The sequence below is a fragment of the Gekko japonicus genome, unplaced genomic scaffold, assembly GCF_001447785.1.
Source record: "Gekko japonicus isolate JY-2015 unplaced genomic scaffold, Gekko_japonicus_V1.1 scaffold144, whole genome shotgun sequence".
Taxonomy (NCBI): Eukaryota; Metazoa; Chordata; class Lepidosauria; order Squamata; family Gekkonidae; genus Gekko; species Gekko japonicus.
The window spans coordinates 1,315,060-1,330,729 of NW_015162478.1; the positions used below are offsets into that span (position 1 = coordinate 1,315,060).

At 43.3% G+C, this 15,670-nt stretch overlaps 1 protein-coding gene across 1 annotated transcript; it reads left to right on the top strand.

The window, feature by feature from the left end:
* The first annotated feature begins 9,516 nt into the window (after positions 1 to 9,516).
* Positions 9,517 to 14,657, top strand: LOC107105792 (chromosome unknown open reading frame, human C16orf46). The gene is made up of 2 exons (XM_015405819.1): positions 9,517 to 9,726; positions 13,551 to 14,657. Exons 1-2 carry the CDS (start codon positions 9,517 to 9,519, stop codon positions 14,655 to 14,657), a joined length of 1,317 nt encoding a protein of 438 aa, XP_015261305.1.
* The last annotated feature ends 1,013 nt before the right edge of the window (positions 14,658 to 15,670 follow it).

Here is a 15,670-nt window from a genome sequence, read left to right on the forward strand (position 1 = left end):
GGCGAGGGCGAGGCGGGGGGCGAGGAGGCGGGCAGCGGCGGCGGGGAAGGCGAGCGCGGCGGGGGCGTCTTCCGTCCCCCTGCCTCGCGGGTCACGGGCGGCGAGGGCGCCTCCACCGCCTCGGGCTCCGGGCTGCAGCCGCCCTTGCACTGCTCGGCCAGGCTGCCATAGAGGCAGGCGGTGCAGCTGAAGTTGCGCGGCAGGTAGAGGCGCGGCGGCGGCGTGGGCACCGAGGCGTGCAGGGAGCCGGCCTTCTCCATGCTGTGCGGCCGGGTCTGGTCACTCCATGGCGGCGGCTGGAGCCGGGTCTCTCGTCGTGGCGCCCTTCAGGGCACGGCCATGGCCGGCCGAGCGGCCCTTCTTCCCCCCCGCGGAGCTCTCCTGACGGCAGGCCCGACGGGGCGCGATCCAGACCGCCCGTCTCGCCTGCCCTCGCGGCCACCGCTTGTCCCCGTGGACGGCGTCGCTGCAGAGTCCGGTGCCCTTTCAGCGGGAGGCCGCCTGGACGTGCTGCTCTTGCTGCTACTGCTGCTCCGGCCTGCCCGCCCCCGCCGCCTCCCGCGTCCTCGCCGGTGGCTCAGCTCTCCCCTGCGCCGGGCCATCGCCGCTCGCTCGGTGCCTTCATCGTGACGGTGCTTCCCACTCCTTTCCCTCCTCTTCTGCCCCCCCCCCGTCTCGTGTCCTTAACCTGATCCGAGAGAGGAGGAGGAGGGAGGGGGGATTCCCCGGCAGAGCCATTAACATGCCTCGCGCCATCCCTCCTTCCCCTGCCTATCTGTGGCCGAGAGCCCGGCTCGGGGGAAGAAGGCTGCCGGGAGAGACGTGGTTTGCAGACTGAAATCTGGCAGCCTTGCGTTTCAAAGGAGGAAATCCAGTTTAATCCCATGTAATGCATTTGCAACACGCCCACCACACTTCAGCTAGAGAGCCCAGCTCAGGCGCCCTCAAGGAGGAAAGGCGCTGATCAGGAAATCTGAGCATTATTCCATTTAAAAAAGAAAGTTAATGCTTTTATGAAACAGTACTCTAATGATGTGAACATTATGAGGATTAGAGGGGGGAAAACAATGCCATCCTACCAAAAGCTGAAGGAAATTTAGCAACCTATCTCATTTCATCCCTCCTTTAATATGTTGCCGTGCTGATTTTTTTAATTAGTCAAGGAGAAGATAAGGAGTCCTGTGCCAAGAAACGCGAGAGTAAGCTCCACTGACCTAAGTGTGACCTATGTGTCTGGCAGTGGCTCTCCAGGGTCTCAGGTAGGGCTCTTTCATAATCACCTGCTGCCTGGTCCTTTTAACAGGAGATGCAGATACCAGGGATCAAACCTGGAATCTTCTGCCTGCAAAGCAGAGGCTCTTTCACTGAGCTACGGCCCCTCCACTATCCAAAAAGCTGTAAGAAATATACAGCTTTGGGCCTTGTCTGGGAGGTCATTCCACACCTCACATCATGTAGGTACATGGAACAGGGCCAACTGCACAAATTAACAACAGCCGAACAGACGGGGACTATTTTAAAGAGTATTTCTTCTGCCGAGCAAACATTCTGTGTGAGACTAATGTTAGAGCAACCTGTAGTAGTTGAACTTAAATGCCCTTAATAAATAATTACAGTGTATTCTGTGCTGTGAAAAGTTCTTTACCTTTGTTGGATATACAGCTATATTTAACAGAAGATAAGAGTTTCCTGTGTCATGATATCTGAGTGCAGTCACGTAGTCTCCTCCTCAGAGCAGTGACTAATTTTTCTCTGAGGCGTTTTCCTGTTAAAGCAGATATGCAGAAGATTTAGAAGTCTGGAAATATGCCAGAGAGCTCAATCTTTCTCTACTGAAATTGGTTTTCTAAGCATCTTCTTATATACATCTTTTATGAACTTTAACAGGTGTGTTCTGCAAACAGGTCACCTCTGCACACAAAAAACTTCATTGGCTGAGGATGAGGTGGCCAACTAAACTTCATTGGCTGGGAATGAGGTGGCCAACCATAGGCTAGTTTCCAGTGTACCTATTTTAAGGAAGATGATAGAGCACGTGGTGGTGGAACAGCTCCAGGGCTTCCTGGATAACACATCTGCACTTGATCCATTTCATTCTGTTTTCAGCCATGATGGCTTTAATTGCACTGGTGGACAGCCATCATTTAAACCTGGACAGGGGACAGTCTTCCCTGTTGATACTGTTGGACCTCTTAACGGTCTGACACAATTGACCATTCTTATCCACCGGCTTGAATACTGAGTTGGTGTTAAGGGCATAACCCTTCGGTGGTTTCACTTTGTTGTATCTGACCAGATGCAGAGTCTTGTTTTAGTTTCCTTTTAACTTGAAATGTTTTTATTCTTGTAAGCTGCCTTGAACCATGAGAAAAGGCAGGATAGAAATGTTTTAATAAAATAAATAAATTGTGGCTTCAATAATAATGCAGATTTTAATTACAGTTCTTTAATTAGTTGATTGCCTTCCCAACAAGAGCTCTGTGTTGTTCAGGACAACCCACTGCTGAGTGGGAGGAATTCAGTTTAAGTGTCTACTGTTGGCTGATGTTCGGTATGCACATTGGAGTGAGCTATCTTGGGACCAGTATTCCCTCTAAGCTGTCTTAGTGTGAGCTAGCTCAGTTTTTTAGCCTTTGGCTCACACATTTTTGTCTTAGCTCAGGAAGGATGGCTCCAGAGCAAACTAATTTAATGACAGTTTGCTCTCTTCTGTTGTTAAAGGTATGAGAACTGTGTGACTGCTAGGGCAAGAATGTTTTCTATAGCACCCTGGTGCGTATGGAAGGGGATGCTAGTTGAAGCAAAGATTGTCTTTTCTCACATTCAATTTAGGTGGCAGAGTAAGGCTGTATTGTTCTGATCTGGTTTTAATGATATTTAATTTTGTTTTTGTTTTTTAAATTTTTTTATTATAAGGGATACAGGAAAAAAACCAAGGAATAGGGGAAAACATATAGAAAATATAATTACCAAAAAACTAGTGTGGGGGCAGTTTTACAGAAACGGAGGACATTCCTTTTTCAAAATATATATGTATATGTAAAAAAGTATGGTATAATAGCTTAAATGGTATTTAATGTTGTTAATGTTTTAATATGTCAAGCTTCTGGTTGGCATGAATGTGCTTGTTTTATTGCAAACTGGTTTGAGCAATGAGTAAAAGCAATACAGAAGTACAGCAAATAAGTAAGACTCAGAAATGCTGGTTGGATTTACTGCCTGTAGAAGAGAACTGTATTTTCCCAGAAAGCACAATTTGTAATATAAGCATTGGGGGAAAATTTCTTATGACATCAAAGTCTGCAATTGATAGCCTCTACAACAAAAATTTTATTAGAATAAGTTAATTTTCTGGAAGAAGACAAGAATCCAAATTGTACAATCCTACAAGTTGACAAAGCTGGGATTTTCATAAAAATAACTGCAGCATAAGTTATATCCATATTGGTCTCATAATTTGTATTCTAGTCTTTATGTGAGTCATGTGTCCACAATATAACGATCTTGCACTTTTCTTGATCCGAGTATGACAGTTATAGCAAATAGTGAGCCAGTTTTGTCACCCTACATTCTGGTAAGACCTTCCGAATTACTCTTCCTTCTGGCTTTTCTAGTGGCAGTGCATATTAGTTTGTATAGTCCTATTACAGCAGTCAATAGGATGTATACTCACATTCCCTGTTGAGCTCAGCACAACATGAAAAGCAAATGGAAAGTTTCTCCTATAAAAGGAGGTATCTCTAATCCAGCCTGCTGATTAAGGCTAAACATAAACCACAGTAGTTTTCTGAGTCTTACTTATATATGAGAGGGAGGCAGAGATTTGGGTGATTTGTTCTAAGCACAGCTATTACTTGCTGTGAATGTTCTAGAAAGACATTTAAAATTCCTTTTGATTAAAAGAAAAACATGCCTTTAGTGCATTGTCACTGCCTGAATCATCCCTAGAAACTCAGGTGCCATATAATTGCAGAAAGTTGCTTTCGACTAGCTGTACATATGATGAAGCTGCTTTATACAGAATCAAACCCTTGGTTCATCAAGGTCAGTAACATTCTACTTTGATGCTTGGTTCCACTGATGGAGTTATGGTTAAAATACTTCCATAAAACACAGAAAACTGAAACTTGACGCAAATGAAGTCTTCCCTCTACAGGTTTATAGACCTGTTTGTTAAATACATGTTCAAGACAGTGGCTTGAGCAGCTGGGGGCAGGGTAGCGTTTCAGGGGGGAAACAATTGACAGAGGAAGGATTAAACACTTGCTTCACTGCAAAACACTCCCTTCCCAAGGACGGTTTGCCAAAGAGGTTACAGGATAAGGTCACATGTGACTGCAATGCCTGTGACACTCATTATTAGAAAAGTATAAAAATGCAAGTTTTAACCCCTTTTGGAGGCTTGGGCATGCCTTCTAACAATGGCAGCTACAGGAATCCCTCTTTTCCCTACGTCTTTGTATCTCTCCAGCTGAGATGAGCAGAGATGAGGAGAAAACCGTTCCTAAGACGTTCCAGAGATGAGGAGAAAACCGTTCCTAAGATGTTCCAAGTCCCACGGTTAATTGATGGATAGACACTATCACAGTGGTGTCAACACCTTCAAGACTCTTGGCCGTTATTATATAAGACATACATACGAAAAGAAAGGAATGCAGCAGCAACTGGCACACAGGTCATGAAAGTGAACCCGGGCCCATAAACAATATGGCAGCATAGCTGACAAGAATAAGGCAAGGCATATATGGAACAGATGCCTGTGCCGTAGGAGCTCAAAACCAGCCTTGGATCAGAGAAGGCTGATAATCACTGGCAGCCAGGAAGGTAAAGCTGAAAACGGGGACAAATTGCACATGTATTGGACTCCCCCCTTAGATGTTTTATCTGTTTTTGATTGGAGAGTTCGATCTAAAGTGACAAGAACATATTCATGTGGGATATGCTAAAAATGCCTCAAGGAAAAAAGCCCTCTATCAGTGATTCATATATGGCAGAAAAACAATCAGTTTGGTTTTTGCTAGTGGTGGCAGATGACAATGTATCAACTTGGCTGTTTCCAAATCTCTTTCAGTCTCTGCCACTGCCCCATGACTTACTAAAGATTTATTTAGTAAAGTGACCTAGAGAGTGATCTACAATGAGGCTGTACCAGCTCTGTTGATGAAAGAGCACACAAACTAGAGAATCCAATAAAAGGAGTCACATGTCTTATTTTGCCCACCAACATTCTGTGAATACTTATTAGCAGGCTGGCTTATACAAGGGTTGCCAAACTATAAAGAAACAGAAGTTTTTAACATCCATGCAATTGCCACAGACACAAAACTGGAATCTAATCACATTTGAGGGTATGATCCTGTGTACATTATACTCCCTGTAATCTTTCCCACAATATTAGCTTCTCATTCTTTATCCCCCCCCCCCCCGGCTTATTACAAGCTCCCATCCAGATCTCTCCCTAAAAACTACTCAGGAGCACCTGGGTAGTGCATGCCAAGAGTATTGTTCTTTATTGTAAATGCAACACAAAACATGTCACTAGGATGTTTACACAGGACTGAATCCAAAGGTCACTGTCTCCTTGTGTATGTCAGTTCCACCAGAGAAGGGAGGAGACTTTTCCCTTACTTCCGCACCCTCTTAATGTAGGTTACTAAGTTGCCAAAATACTGCTCAAGGGAGACAGGAACATCATGGGGTGGGGGGAGCAAAGTTGGTGCTAGGAAAATCACACACCTCCTGCCAGTGAAAAAATATTTTGATTCAACCTTTTTTAAAATGCGCAGTTATATCATTGTACTGAATGTGCAAGCAATTTCTGCCAATGAATGTTTGTGTCTGTCTGAGACCTCAGCCTCCTGCAATGCTGCCTGCCTTTATTTGCATCTAGCACCATTCCAGCCCAGTAGTACAGACTGGTATCCAGGTAGGCAGAATTCAAGGGGCTTCCCTGCTAATTGGGAAAATCCTCTGGAGGGAACACAATTCCCCTCCACAAGCCAAAGCCACTTGGAACTGCATGGTTGAAAAACCCTTCTGGTTTTTATGACAGACCATTTTTTGACTTGTTTCACGCAAGTGAATGGAGGAAGGGTTGATTTTCACCAGGGGCAATATCATCACTTGAACTCACCCCAACACCCTAATTTTCATTCTCCACAATAATTTCCCTGCTCTCTCATTCGTTCCATTGCAATAAGCTGTCCCCTATGCAATAAATGCCTTTGATCTTGGGAAAACTTACCCACATTTAGAACATGTCTTTTTAGGAAAAAGTCTTGTTGAACTCTGTGGATTTTGCTTCAAATGCTGAATTTTGCTTAATAATAGCACCACTAGCTTTTCTGCTATGCATTTAGCATTCAGATTACCTACAGTTATGTAGGGGCCCAGGGGTCATTTCCTGCAGGAGCGCACAGGAGCAGAGCTCCGGCAGTTAAGAGTCCAGTAGCACCTTAAAGAGTAACAAAATCTGTGGTAGGGTATGAGCTTTTGTGACTCACTGTTCACTTCTTCAGATGCCATCTCTTCAGACAGCTTAGTGAGTTGAGTTCATCACATATCTGAGATCTGACCTGGGAACTTCCTGACTCAAAGTTCACCCTCCTTAACTACAGCCACAATATTAAAAAGCCACAGAGTTGCAAAGGGTTGGATCCAGTAGTTCCCTTCTTCTAACAGGAGACTTCCACATTGGAGAAAGGATATTGTTTCTGGACTTCACCCTCAATGGAAATAGTTTCTGATCTAGAAACACCTCTTTTTCTACGAAATGACCCCAAGGCAGATACTATTCCTATATTGAAGATGAAAGGGAGATTGCCTGAAGGTACCTTAGTGACAGAAAAGATTAAGAGTCCAGTAGCACCTTAAAGGGTAACAAAGTCCATGGTAGGGTATGAGCTTTCGTGACTCGCTGTTCACTTTTTCAGATGTGCTTAGTGAGTTGAGTTCATCACATATCTGAGATCTGACCTGGGAACTTCCTGATTCAAAGTTCACTCTCCTTAACTACAGCCACAATATTAAAAAGCCACAGAGTTGCAAAGGGTTGGATCTAGTAGTTCCCTTCTTCTAACAGGAGACTTCCACATTGGAGAAAGGATATTGTTTCTGGACTTCACCCTCAATGGAAATAGTTTCTGATCTAGAAAATGAGGGGGCGGGGAAGTTTGAGAAACTCAGTGGGATTTTGGAAAGTGCATTGGATTTCAGTGGCTCACAGATGTGTCTCTTGCTGTGACATGTGGATGCCACACTGCCCAAGTTATTATTCCCCAGCTGACAGCTCTGAGTAATTGATCAGCAATGTTGTGGTCGGTTATTGCTGGATCCAGTGACACCACTTAAACAGGGCCCTGCACATTTATTCAGGGGTAAGCCACCTCGACCTCAGTGGGAGTTATTTCCGAGTTAAACTTAGATCAAGACGTGTAGCTGTGTTAGTCTGTCTGTAGCCCTAGAAAAGAGCAAGAGTCCAGTGCCCTTTTAAAGACTAACAAAATATGTGGCAGGGACAGGCTCACTTCTGCAGATAAACTTGGGTCCGGTAAAAATGGATGGCGACAAGCTTGAAAGCGTGGCCAGACAATGTGGGGCTCTTCCGCACTGTCATTTTTATCACTTGTTTGTCCCTATTGCTTTAGGTTCCCCCCCCCCCCAAAAAAATTAATTTTTCTTCTCAACATTGGGCTCTTCCGCATTCTCATTTTCATCACTTGCGTGTTTCTTTTGCTTCAGAGTCCCCCACCCCCAATGTGTTTTGCTCTCTCTAGGAGTCCCAGAGGGAGCAAAACGCATGTGGAAAGGAAGGGGACAAAGGAGTGACAAAAATGACAGTGCTGAAGAGCCCTTAGTTGGTCCTGTAATAAAATGGATTACATGGAGTGTTTTTAGGGTAAAACGTCGAATGGCTCAGAAGAGATTATTTCAACAAAACAGGAGCGGAGCTGCACAGGAAATTCCCACGCTCTTTAGCCCCTCCGCCTCCCTCCTCTCGCAGCTCTCCGCAGTTCCCCTCCTCAGACGCCTTCCCTGGCCGCCCCTCCCCCCCAAAATCTTTCCCGCCCGTCAGAGGAGGGGGAGCGGCCGGGGACTGTGAGCGCATCGGCGGCGGCTCCATCTCCCTGAGCAGCGCCGCGCAACGCCCGCCTCCCGCGCCGCGTCGTCCTCCCCGCCGGCCGGCGCCGCCCCCTGCCCCTTCCCGCCCTGCCCCCGGAGCCTGACAGGGGAGGGAGGCTGAGCCCTCGTGCGGTTAGGGGTGGAGGGGGAGCCAGGAGCGGAACGAGGGACGGCTGAAAGAGGGGGATACGGTGTTATGGGGTGAGTCTGGGGATCTGGGGGTTGGCTGTGGGGACCAGCCCAGGCCTAGAGGGCAGGGCTCTTGTGATCTGCCTCGGGGCCCCAGTGAGAAAGGCGGACTAGAAATGAAAATAGCAATAAAATAGTAATAATTAGTAATGGTAAAAACAGTAGTAGTAGTAATAATAATAAAAAATAATGAATTATCCAATATAATAATTTAAATGGGACTGTCAGGTGTTTAAGAGGTGGAGACAGAGGGGAAGATTTCCAAGCAGGTACGAACTGAAACACTTGCTTTCTGAACACAAGGAGAAATGAGGAACAAGGAGAAAGTGGGGGTTTAAATTAAGTAAGTAAATAAAGATTGGGATGAACTGTGGGGGGTTTGGAGGGTGGTGGTTTGCTTCTATCCAGAACAAGAAACAAACGAACAAAAATCCCTATAAGGCCAACCAAGGTGGCGCAAAATATTGTGTAAGCTTTTGAGCTCACTGGAACGATTTGTCAGGCTAGATGTTATTAAACAGTTTAAAAATGAAGACGGGTAGAGCAGATTTTCTAGGTCAAGACAGTAAGAGGCAGGGCTCGGAAAAGTGGCGAAGTTGGGTTTTGGAAGATGAGGGAGTCTCTTGACCATGAGCAGAGCGCACAGTAATAGGAACAGTTCAGAACTAGAAAGTTGGGATGAAAGGCATGGATGTTCAAGCCAGCATTTGAATAAAATGGTAAAATAAATTTATGAAAATAAAACCGGAGTCTAGTGGCACTTTTTTTTTAAAGCGAGAGTGCTTCTGATCATATGCAGAGTACTTTCCTGCTAATAACTGGGAGAAAACTGAGGGTGTGGATGTTCACTTTGAGACAGTTTTCTTGGACTGTATGAATTTTTTTTAATAACTAGTGTGCCTCTGACCATGTAAGTAATGGTATGTACCCATAAAAAACATAATTGATGATAGGACATTATAAACCAGGAAATAATATGTACTGGAACAATTTCTGTTGGGGTACAGGACTTTTTATTAGGTGGAACAGAATTCGTAAGGATTGCAGAATGCAAAGTTACTCGATGCAACTCAAAATGCTTCACATACAAAAGCTAGTCAATAAAAGAGTCTCATATATCTTATGGTGATGTAAATTGAATTTTCAGCGTGCACTACTTAAAAAAAAAATTTCCTTAAAAATACAGGCAGAACGTGGACAGCTGCAATGACTTCCTCTGGCCAGAATCAAAGTGAAATCAGTTCCGAAAAAGCTGCTGCAAATGTGAAAACTGTGGAAAGGGATTGGCGCTGCACCTATCCAAATGAGAGAAGGGAGAGGAGTCAGATCTACGCTCTTCTGAGCATCAGTAACAGTACAGATGAGCAAGAGGAGAAGTCTTTGGAGTGTGTTAATGGAACAGGATGGGAGGAAGCAGTGAGTGAGAACTGTATGCTGTAAATACAGACTCCTGAACAATGACAACAAAACCCAAATTGCAATAATAAGAGTGTTATTTATAACTAAGCCTCATGCACTCTGGCTACCTTAAATCTTTAGGCAGGAAAGGAAATAAAGATCCTTCATATAACTGTAATAAATGCATACTTCTAGGAGTTTTGAAGTACTTAATAAATAATATACATTACTGGCAGGCATGCCAGTCTCCTTTTAAGTTCATATAAAATGCTGTTTATAGATTTCGCAGAATGGGATGCATATCAAAAACTGCATTTTATTGCAATCAAGGGAATGTAGATAGTGTCTGCATTTTAATGTGTAAATCTTCTGATGCATCCAATTTACAGCTGCACTTGAGATGTAGGCAGAAGCTGGTTTAAGTGTGTGCATGTGTGAATCAACTTTCCTTGGCTGGAGCAAGGATTTTTAAAATATAAAAACTGCTCTAAAGGCTGAAATTTAGAGGATTTCCCATCATGTCCGATAAAATTCCAACATGCAATAGATAGGCTATTCTGTTTACAACTCATGTTCATAAGTCAGTTGTATTTTGTTGCTTGAACTAAACAGTTCGGTTGCTTTAACTGATTCTCTCTTATAGCCTTTATTATTGCTTTTCTTTACCCAATAGTTAAGACATGCAGATTTCATGGAATGTACTGTAAATATGCTTATCTGAGTACGTCAAAACAAAGACAGCTTATGTGTCTAGCAGAGCTCATAAGCCAAAAATTAAATAAACAGAACCTTAAAAGAATAAGCTGCCATTGTATTATAAGGAAGGGGCAACTGGGAAGCAATAATCCTATTGGCAGGTGTAGATTTGGTCCACTTCAGTCCCTGTATCATCCATTAGTAGTGCAGCTGGAAACAGTTGCTCATGTTTAGTCTGAGGAAAGAGTAAAAAATCAGAAATTAACCACTTAGCCCAATTAAGAACCAAAAGAGAAAGTACAGAGGAGTTGGCAACTGCTCAGAGCTCCCTAGAGGGATCTGCTTTATACTCTTAAAGAGCCTTTGAAGTTTTAGGCCCGCCCGGGCTCCCCCAGTCCTCCTTCCCCTTGCACACAGCTCAGAAACTGAAGACATACTGGTTTTCAACAAACCACAGTTTGTTGTTTTGGCCAGTTTGGATGTTACAACACACTCTGGTTTGTTGGCTCCCCTGACATGCATGAGGGGTGCCAGTGCCATTTAGTGGTGAAAGTGTTGGACTAAGATTTGGGAGATCCGGGTCTGAATTCTCAGTCTGCCATGGAAGCCTACTGGATAACCATGGGCCAGTAACTAACTCTCGGCTTAACCCACCACACAGGGTTGTTGTGAAGATAAAATGGAAGAGTGGAGAATGCTGCTGTAAGCTGCTTTCAGTCCCCAGTTGGGGAGACAAATGGGGTATAAATATCAAATAACTAACTTCCTGAGATTCTCAGTCTGCATCTTTCAACTAATTGTAAAATTCGGATGTGTCACAATAAACTTGTGCTTTGTCAGTTCTGTAGCTAATTCAGCTAGAGTTTAGAGACAAACACATCTGATGGGGTTGTGGAAAAATTCTCTTATGAAGAAGAAGCTGTCAGACAACTCTACAAAATAGCATATGCTGTTAAGCAAGAGAAGAGTGTATTCTGTGGTAGATATGTGCACATCGTGAAGTAACAGCAAGATGAAAAAAGGGCCTGTAGATAAGAAACTGGCTGGATTTTTATGGGGTAAACATATTTCAGTAGACAGGTGGGAATTTTATATTTTATTATTTTGGTTAGAGAGGCTGTGAGGCACGGTGTCTAAACTATAAAGATCAGGATCTGGGATATGTGGGATCAGATCCATAATCTGCCTTGAAGCTTGCTAGGTGAGCTTGGTTCAGCCCCCCTCTCTCAGCCCAACGTACATAACAGGATTGCTGTGAGGATAAGAAGGGAAGGGAGAACCGCATTTGTTACCACGAGCTCCGAAAAAGTACTGCATAGGTTGGAAATGTGAAAAAGAATGTTTTGAAAAAGTAGTTACCATCTGTAATGTGTGCGCTGCAGCATTGTAAAGAGGAACTTCAGTGGGTTGGTAGACAGGCATACTTGTGGCATAGGAGAAGTAGAATTCAGATGAGTTCGAGAAGTTGTTCTGCTCTAGCATAAACAAGAGTTTTATGGATCTTTAAGTACCAAGATGTTTATTTATTTACCCCATTTATACCCTGCCTTTTTTCCTAATGGGGACCCAAAGCAGCTTACATCTTTATCCTCTTCTCTATTTTATCCTCAGAGTCACCATATGAGGTAGGTTAGGCTGAGAATGTGACTTGTCTAAAGTCACCCAGTGAGCTTCCGTGGCAGACTAGGGATTTGGACCTGGATCTCCCAAATTCTAGCCCAGTGCAGTAACCACTACACCACACTGGCATAACCATACCATGGGCTCTAATCCACAAGTTGGTGCTGCCGTAGATTTAATTGCCACATGATGCTTGGTTATCAGTGGACGAAAGAAGGAATAAATACGCCATGGGTCGTCTGTGATGCTGAAGTCAGTGGTGTCAGTGTTCTAAGTTTACATTAGAGACGACCCTTTAACAAATTCTGTTTATATCACTGGCTTCAGCATTTATAATTTAGTTGCTGAGTTATACTCTTTACATTCCTCAGGTTTCTTCAAGTCTCTTATTGTTTGCTTGGCCCTATACATGTTGACTTGGAGGCCTGCTGAATTTAGTAGGACTAGCATCCAACTAAGCATACACAGGATTGCAGTTAATTATATTGGAGTCAATCTATACTTCTCTATTTTGAGTTGTGCAACAAGTATCAAAGTTCAAATATTTTATTGGTTGATAGACAATGTGCTTCTTTTTTGCTGTCACTAAAGGTATTTACTGCCTGTGTGCTGAGTTATTTTGGACTGTACTCTATGACCCAATCTCTTATTCTGCGGGGGATTCATATTTACATGTCCATATGAGACTGGTTATCTTTTGGAGGCTTCAGCCTGAATTGATCTATTGTTGGCTTTAAACATGGTTGATGGAAACATCGGGGAAGGGTTGTGGCTCAGTGGAAGAGCTTCTGGTTTGCATGCAGAAGGCCGTGGGTTCAATCCCTGGCATCTCCAGTTAAGATTTTGCTGTAGGTCCCCACACTTTTATTTTTTTAAGATCTGAATTTGCCTTTCTTGATGTGGAGTGCCAGTGTGGTGTGGTGTTTAGATGTTGAACTAGGAACAAAGAGACCTGGGTTCAAATCCACAGGGTAATACTGTGCTAGTCATTCTCTCCCAAATGGATTCAGTACTAAAGAAAGCAGTCTTTTCATTTAAACAGTAAAGAAAGCCTCAAGAGCTCCAGGAATATTTGGACGACACACACACACCTGTTAGTCATCTCATTAAACACTGACATCTAGCCTTAAAGCAACACTTGCAACCTTTGCCTGAAGGAAAAGTTAACTGTTTTTAAGTTAGTAGATGCCGCTTTGTATCCACTGCTGAGTAGCTGAACTGTGATTCAAGGTTTGCTGAACTGTGTCATCTGAATTCAGTAATACATGGGCTATGCTGCCAGAGCTCAGAAACATTTCAGCTGCATTGTTTTGAGCAGAGAATACTTAATTAAAGTAGAAGGAAAAAGCTGGGTCGACTACTGCTTTTCCTGTAGAAATTTTATAGCAAAATTGTCCTAGAATTAATTTTTTTTAAAATGCTAGTAAATTTCATTGATTTATGGTTAGGAACCCTAGTTGTATTTGATTTTTAAACCATCAAAGCCACCCTATTTTTAATCTGTATTCCTATCTCTTTGTTCTCAGGTACAAGGCTGGAGCAAGACAGTCCCATTTGCTTATCTTCAGTTACAAAAAAGAGCTAGAAGAACAAGGACAAGTGAGTCAGTCAGTGGCTGCCTGTATTGCTTAGATCTGATGCAAGTTATTGACAAAGGCTTGGAGCAAGACCCCAAGTTAAGTGCAAGTCTCACCACAGACAGTATTCCAGAAAAACAAAGTCTGTTCTATTCTAATCCAGCCCTGAGCTCTTACCCTTTGGTAGATGATGCAAAAAAAGACAACTGTAATGGAAAATTGTATTCTGCCCAGATATCCCAAGGGGAAAAGAAAAGATTGTCCCTAAAGGAAGCTCAGGCTTTTCTAAGTGAAAAGAAGACTTTTCTAATGAAGGAGGATCAGCTATTCCAAGCAGAAAAGAAAGTGGTGCCAATAAGAGAGTATAGCATTCTGGCTCTGGGAAAGCCCAAAAGTGTAGAAACCTTGAAATGCAAAGATACAAAGAGCCACGAGCCTATTACAGGTAATCTGGGAGACTCTGAAGCCACTCCTGTGAAATCATCAATGGTATTGCCACCTCTGAAGGACACAGCTCTCAAAAACAGCCTGGACCTGTCACCAAAGAAAAGTAAGCCCGTTATTTTCCAGGCAAATGAAAGAGCATCCCATGCTGTTTCAAAGACAATTTCCTTCACTCAGGTTTTTAAAACCAAAGAACCCAGCCACGAGAAGGGAGTAGACCCAACAGGTGATGTGTTGAAGGAGCCTGTAAAAATTTACGAGAGAGCCTCTTTTGCCCCAAAGTTTCCTAAGACTTCATGCATCTCAGGAGCCATGGACCAGTGCTACTGGCGCTGTGCTCTTTTGCCCGATAGGAAAATTACACCTGTATCTAATGCGATTGCATTGAGAAGAACGAGTCATCTCTCCGGCATGCATTTTCTGCATACAAAAGGAGCACGTGACAGCAGAGCCGATGAGAATTGGGACCCTTTCACCAGAAGCAGGAGTCATACTGGACCCAGACAAGGAAATGAGTCAAAAACACAGGACATCCCACTACTTTCTGGACTGTTTCCTTCCTTAACGGTCAGCCGTGTTGCAATAACTACATTGCCTTCTAGGCTGACCTGACTATTTTATTGTAATTTTTATGCGGAGCTGTTTATGGATTTGTTTGAAGCTCTTTGTACTGTGAAAGAAAATATTGAAAGTTTTCTGTAAACCAGACTGGGTATTTGTTAATTGCATAGGTGCTATTTTGTGAATAGACTGCACAAAGCTTAAAATTTCCATTTACTGCACCCTTGAACACATTTTGTAGTAGTTGTTGAACTTGTTGTACGTGGCTCTCAGAGCCAAGATTAGGCCCCCTGGTATAGTAAAACCTTATTGCCCTTAAAGAGAGATCAACACAGCTCTTATATGGGGGAATCAGAGCTGCTGTTTCAGCACTTCCTGTCCCTTGTATTACAGAACTGTGAGCTGCATCAAAGTATGTTCTTCACATTGATTTCAACAACTGGCAGGAGCCATTGCAGGGCCAGCAATATAGTCTTGCATTTCCCAACAAACTGGGAAAGCAAACAAAGTAGACAAAGACATTGCCAAGTTCTCTTTGATGGCCAAGGACTTGGGCCTTGCCTTCCTGAAATCTGCACAACTGAGAACTCATCAAGCTGGGTATAGTCCACCAGCAATGTGAAGCAGTCCACTAAAAAACTCCTATTTATGGTACAAAGACTGGAGAGGTTCTGGCAGGTTATATGCAATTTGATTGGGCATCAGTTGTCAAGGCCTGTCCCAAATGATTTGACAGAACAGAACCTCTGAAGGTATCTGAAATAACCTGTGGCCACACTAAAGTAGCTGAATATGGTCATGTCCAGATGCCATAATTTTGTTGTAATAGTTCCTTTTATGCTTGAACAATATGTAAGTAAGAATATAAGTAAAGAGAACTGGTTTTTTTGGCTGTTTTTTTCCCCTTTGTGTAAATATTACTTTTTTGGTTTAAGGTAACTAGGACTTTCCCCCTTCATGCGAAATTGGGTAACTCAGTTTTAATATAGATGGCTTCCAGAAAATACTTTTTTTGTATGTACAGTGACACTGTTCCCCAATAGTAGAGTCAAGAGATTTTCTCA

What these genes read in the sequence shown, in the direction of transcription:
- LOC107105792 (XM_015405819.1), top strand. Translation starts at nt 9,517, where the DNA reads ATGACTTCCTCTGGCCAGAATCAAAGTGAAATCAGTTCCGAAAAAGCT. An exon ending in GAACAGGATGGGAGGAAGCA is followed by an intron (nt 9,727 to 13,550) that starts GTGAGTGAGAAC and finishes CTTTGTTCTCAG; the next exon opens with GTACAAGGCTGGAGCAAGAC.